Consider the following 6,180-nt stretch of genomic DNA (forward strand, 5'->3'; position numbering starts at 1 on the left):
CATCAAAGTAAAAAAAGATAAGAAGAGATAGAGAAAGGGAAGCGTGCGTGAGTTGGACCCTCGTAGGCATGTGGAGTTAATTGCGCGTGGCAAGTTCCTAAGCAGTAGTACTACAATGGGTCAATGCATTTAATAGGCCCATCTAATCCTTTTATTAGGAGTATACTAATTAATAGCTAAATATGAAAATTTGGGGGCCCTCTGATTTTGGAGGCCCTGTGCGTAGAGCATTCTGCACCTGCCTCTGAGACGGGCCATATCTTCCTTGTCTTTCAACTAGTGCGCATTCGAGTTGGATAATACCTTCGATGTGAACCTTGGTCTTGGAACTAGCCTAATTTTCTCTTTGGAACCAAAGACTGATGCAATATTGGTTTGTGAGTTCCAACGGTGAAATGCTAAACAACAGCCACTGCTATAAAGGCTAGGGGCTTGGAACATGCTAACAGTATCAGAACCTTTCATGCCATCTTCCGAAGAAACTTCAAGAATAATTAGAATGCCAGAACCTTACCTTAGGTTGGGATACGTTCAGCCTTGTCAGTTCAATGAGATGTGGTTAGAGCAATTCAGCAAATTTGGCCTGATGAGCAACCAACAAGCTTTTCGCTTCTGGCTTCGCTGTATAGAATAGCAGACTAAATAAGAGAATCATCATACCACCTCTGAAACCAGGCAGATCAACCAATCAAATCGAGGCAGAAAGAGCGACAAGTTATGCACAATGTCATCATCCACAAGGAAGCAGCAACATTCACTAGGTAATTTACAGCCGGTCCTTAACAAGGCTAACTATCCAGCTAACAGAAAATAAGCACTGAAAACCCATAGAGGTGGCCCCAAACAACAGCTGTATAATACACCGAACTGTGTGCACTAAAACATCTCCCAGGTAGCCTGCAACATGCACCCAAAAATAATCCAAACTCCTGAAACTCAAGACCATCATGGCATTCAAGGGAATCGCTTGGTCCACTCCTAGTTTTCATATCTCCTGCCAGCCTCCATGTCTTCTAGAATGGGACTAGTGTCTCTTAGGCCGATCCCACCATGCCCATCCCCTTCCGGAATATTGGTGGCCTCGATCTCTGAGGGCCGCACACTAAAGGAGTTTGCTGCAATGCCACTGGCGCGTGTCTCAGCCAACTGGAGGGTGTACGCATGAGGCCACAATGCTGCAAGGAAATTGTTACTGTATCATAAAAAAAAACTGATAAAACACAAAAATCAGAGGCAAAACAAGTAAAAGGAGGTACAATACCATCTGTATCGTAAGGATATGGGAAAAATTGCAGGTAACAAAATGACGCCACTGTGAGACCTGCAAAGGGAATAGGTCACAACAACAGAGAAATTTATTATGTGTACTCAGGACCATAGAAGATCATCTTTTACATATTTACAGAACTACAGAAAATGACTAACCTATAATAGATCCTGCAAATACATCCTGCCAGTGATGCCAGTAGTCATCCACTCGAGAAACAGCAACTAGTGCAGCAGTAAGTAGAGGCAGAACCATGATGCACAGTTTTGCAATATGACCTTTACGGTCAAAAACTGCTATCTTCCCAGTTAAGTACCACGCAAGGAAGCCTAGGCCAGCGAAAGACCCTGAAGTAGTTTAACAAGAAGTGAAAAAGCAATTGTTAGATGACCTGGCCACACCCCATTTCCACGAATCGTAATGAAACTACCATAGACGGTACATGTGGCTAATGAAAGATAAAGGCATGTTGTTTTCATATGCATTGCCCTAAAAACTTGTCGATTCAATTAAGACTAGCAAATGCCGCCAAACTGCTCTCCTCCAGGTTTTTGAATGAAAGTTGCGTGAACTCAGCACAATTTTAATAATATTAAGAATGACTGGCAACCATAGTATTGTTTTACAACAAATACATTGTATGGAGAGACAAATAAAGTCATCAACCATAGTGTCATAACTAACAAATGAGAACCATATAGTGTAATTCTTCATAATTTGAAAAGAGGGTTGTAAGGAGATTAGAAGTATGTTATTAAGATATTAAATAAACATAATTCCCTGATATTTCAATTAATTACTTGAGTTGTTAGATCTGACTGCATTTCAAACTTCTAAAGACTACAAGTTATGTCACCACTGAGTGAAGCTACTCTTTTCTGATTTGGTAAGTGAGCTGATGACCTCCTTTGCACCAAATTTCCTAGGCTTCAACTTTTGGCTTTCGACCATCTTATATCAGCCAAAGACGGTAGGCTACACTGGGTCTATTTAGAATTTATGTAATCACTTACATGATGAGTGTCCACTTGGGAAGCTCTTGTGACCTTCTTTGATGACACTCTTCTCCCCATGGCACAGAACACCAGTAGTGACATTATCATAAACCTGAAATAAGTGATGAGGTATGGTCAATATGGATTTCCATAAATGATAAGAACAATTGAACAATGGACAGGTCAACACAGATGAGCTCGTGACATGAATAACTGTTCTTGGCTAATCTTGTTCTTACATCCTTTCCATCTGGGAAACAGCGCCAGAAGAAATCTGGACGTGGTCGCCCAACTCCATCCTTAATTGCATCAGTAATCACCGCAGTTATGAGCACTGAATAAAGAATACCTGCAAAATAACTCTGTTTAGAATTAACTTGCCCATACTATATCAACATACTCTAATGCTAAAGAATATGCAAATACCCAGTATGCCATGGTGCAAATCATAGAAATTCTTCTTTTTGAAGTAAATCCCACCAAAGATGAAACACGGTAATACAATTCCAATGATCTGCAGATCAGAAGAGTTCCAGATTGAAACACACTTTTTGAATGGCACAAAACTAATGTAAGTGATGCAAGAACCAAACTTAGGGGCACAGCAACACACCGGAACAGCCCAAAAGGGCACTGTGTTGCCCTTCAATGGATATCTCAAGTCAGTCATCATGTCCTTCCCCACGAAACGGTGAAAAGGCTCAATTATATTCAACAGTCCATCTATGACAGCAAGGAGGAGGAGTATTATCCAGTCATACATGTGGATTCTTGCCACTTTGGCTCCATGGGACTTTATAGTGTAACACCCTAACTGGATATCCGTCATTATGTCCTACAAACAAAATGGACCAACACAACAAACTGATGATTAAAGTTGCAATAACTACAAGATAGGTGGTATGTAATGCAGCTACAATTAACCAAACAGAAGAGAACAAATTTCAAGTGAAATTAAGAAAAAACAAGGAACACAAATACTTGCAGTTGTAGCTTTTTGAAATGAAAACAATGTTAATTCTTCTTGGATGGAGTTTGTAAGCAATCCTCTAGATCCTTCAATACATACCATCACACACCAGTTGTTTTGTCAGAATAATTAGTACATTAATGTAGTATAATCATACTTGCGAACTTAGTTGGAAACATATTCACAGGCTATAGTTTTCAATTATCAAACTTATATACAGCATATTTTACGCATGAACCCAGTGACTGAGGGTCAATTGTCAAACCAAAACATGAAAACCGAAAGAGCCCACCATAGGGATCATGAATATTCTGGGCCAAGCAAACTATTAGAAAGCCAATGTCAACTTGGTTTATCTAGGAATTTGGATTACAAATTTTATCACCTGGGCAAAATGTGCATATTAAAACCACAAATCACAGTGATAAATACTAATTTTCATGGTGAACAATAAACTATAATTTCATAGTGCAAATATTCTATACTAGGGAGAAAACAAAACTGGAACCAAATCAGATTCCTAACATAAAACCACTTGAGAAGGCCATTATAAACAACTCAACATGATTTATCTAGGACTTAGTAATATAAATTTTATCGGTTGGGCGAAGTGTTCTAGGTAACAACTTACAAATCATCACAGTACACTGACATGTGCGGGGATAAATAAATCATTATTATGCTCAGAAATAGTCTGTATGTCCGTTATTCTAATAATATTGGTGATCACCAACAAACCATTAAAGATCGAATTTACAGAATGCCCACAAAACCATCAGCTTAAATGGCAGGAACGTTTGACCTGCTGCACTTAACTCAACTGTCTGCTAAAACCATCAGGATACATGCAATGATACTGTTAGGCATGGAAATTTAGCACATCCCTCTAATCAGTATTCATAAGGAGCTCATGATACCATAATACTTTGAAATAAAATCTTAAGTTAGATTATAAGGTCACATAATGACTATAATTGTGTGGAACAATCTGATTGGATCACGAAGATTTAGAAAGTCAATCTAATGGACCTGGAAGATCTGAAAAAAAACATGACAGGCAGGATGAACAATTGAACATATACCGGCACATAGAAACAGGGATATATAAACTAGAATGAGAAGCTTGTAGAGAGCAGCTACTCTGACCATAGTAAGGAATTGACTGCAGAACCAAGCAGTGCTTGGTAGGGATAAATTTGTAGTCCTACAAATGTTTTGTTTTATGGTGCCAGAGCTTAGGAAGGAACTCCTATGACACCTCTAGCTATTAAAACACTCGTCAAATGAAAAACTGCAGAGCTTGATATTCATATTCAACCACAAAACTTTGAACATATATTAACAAATAGTGCACTCAGTATTGCCGTGCTGTTATGAATGTAAGATTTAGCTTGGCTTTATTTCATAGGTTCAGCAAAACATTTGCGAATGCAAATTTACTATGGAGTAGTAGTCATAGAACAATGAAAGAAGACTGCAAACATAACTTTGAATAATCTGACTATCAGCATCAACATACATGAAAGACTGTCAAGGCTGAAGGAGTAAAAGGGTCAAACAAGCCAAAAATAACTAGAAAATCCTACTCGAAGCAGGAGATACCCAACAACTAACAAATATACAGTGAAAAAGTCAAAAAGAAGTTCTATCCGAAGCCAACAAACAGAACGGAAAATACTGAATTACGAACTTATAAAACACAGGGGTGACTCCGGCAAAACAGACCTCTGCAAACTTCAACACGACCAAATCTCGCGAGCAACGGAGCAAAAAATGCTCACCCTGGGTCCTGGCCACACCAGACTGAAACTAACCTAAACCCCACGTACCCAAAACTTGCGGCGGCTGGCTGGTTCAGCCACTGATCCTCGGAAACTGCTCTACCAATATTTTGCCATGTGGCCCGGTAAGTCAACCACTTAAACTAGTGGCGCTGTACAAAAATCGGTAGCAATTGAAACAGCGACATGACTGGCCCTATGTCGAGATTTCCAAGCCAACGGGGAGTAGGTAAGACCGACAAGGCCAGCTACGTATCGGCAGTGCCACTTTAACAAACCGTCGGTACGGGCAGTTGGCCGCCCACTAGGCACCACGGCGGGACGTACCAGTAGTATGCAGCACCGAATCAATCCCGAGTGCGCGGTTCGCGGAGATCGGTTCTCCGCTCTGGGTACCAACAAGAAGCTAACCTAAACCCCGCGGATTTGTGGGCTGCGGGAGTAACAAACAGGATTCGAAACCCGCGGCAACTGACTTGGCGGGGATAAATTAAGGAGGGCGGAAATATTCTTGGAATCGGTTGCCCGCGGCCGCGGCAAAGGACAGATACCGAAGGAAGAATTAGAAGAAAAAAAAAAACATGGTGGTGGTGGTTTGAAGAATCGGGAGCTAGGGTTTGCTTACCGGCGAAGGAAGAGGCGGGCCCGAGTCGGATCTCCAGCTCTGCCGGAGCGGAGGTCGTGCCTTCCGCGGCGGCGCCGCCGGCGGTGAGGCGCGTGGGATTTCCGGGAGTGGGGGGCAGTGGAGGGAATTATTGCTCTGTGTTTTGGGGGAAAGTGGGGGAGGAAGGAAGAAGGGGAATGGCGAACTGTGTTTTGAAATGCGGTTTCGAACCGTTGGATGGATACCGATGAACCGTCACGCAGCACGCGTTGGAGACCGCTCTGCCCTGGACTGGACCACCCCTGCTCTGGATGGCGCCTTTGTTGACTGCTACTGGGCGGCGGCCCGCCACGCCAGACCAGACCAGACCAGGTTTTCTTTTTTCTTGGAAAAAAACCGGACCAGATTTTCCAGCGAACAACTGATTTGAAATTTCCAACGATTTCGAACAAGATTACAGGTGTAGCACGAAGGAGTAGCAAATTTGACTCGTCCTTGCACCAAACCAGACAAGTTAAGTTTACGAGCTATTCGTTTGGGCTGTTGTACTAGTCCAAATACAG

General features: G+C 41.8%; 1 protein-coding gene across 1 annotated transcript; it reads right to left on the reverse strand.

The window, feature by feature from the left end:
- Window positions 1-678: 678 nt before the first annotated feature.
- LOC124654775 (lipid phosphate phosphatase 2-like) lies at window positions 679-5,697 on the reverse strand. Its single transcript, XM_047193762.1, has 8 exons — window positions 5,639-5,697; window positions 2,876-3,097; window positions 2,689-2,776; window positions 2,502-2,611; window positions 2,281-2,374; window positions 1,426-1,614; window positions 1,262-1,321; window positions 679-1,175 (listed from the first exon to the last, which is right to left on the reverse strand). The coding sequence occupies exons 2-8, from the start codon at window positions 3,089-3,091 to the stop codon at window positions 979-981; spliced, it is 954 nt and encodes a 317-aa protein (XP_047049718.1). The 5' UTR covers window positions 3,092-3,097; window positions 5,639-5,697; the 3' UTR covers window positions 679-978.
- Window positions 5,698-6,180: the final 483 nt, after the last annotated feature.

Source organism: Lolium rigidum, chromosome 5 (genome assembly GCF_022539505.1).
Source record: "Lolium rigidum isolate FL_2022 chromosome 5, APGP_CSIRO_Lrig_0.1, whole genome shotgun sequence".
Taxonomy (NCBI): domain Eukaryota; kingdom Viridiplantae; phylum Streptophyta; class Magnoliopsida; order Poales; family Poaceae; genus Lolium; species Lolium rigidum.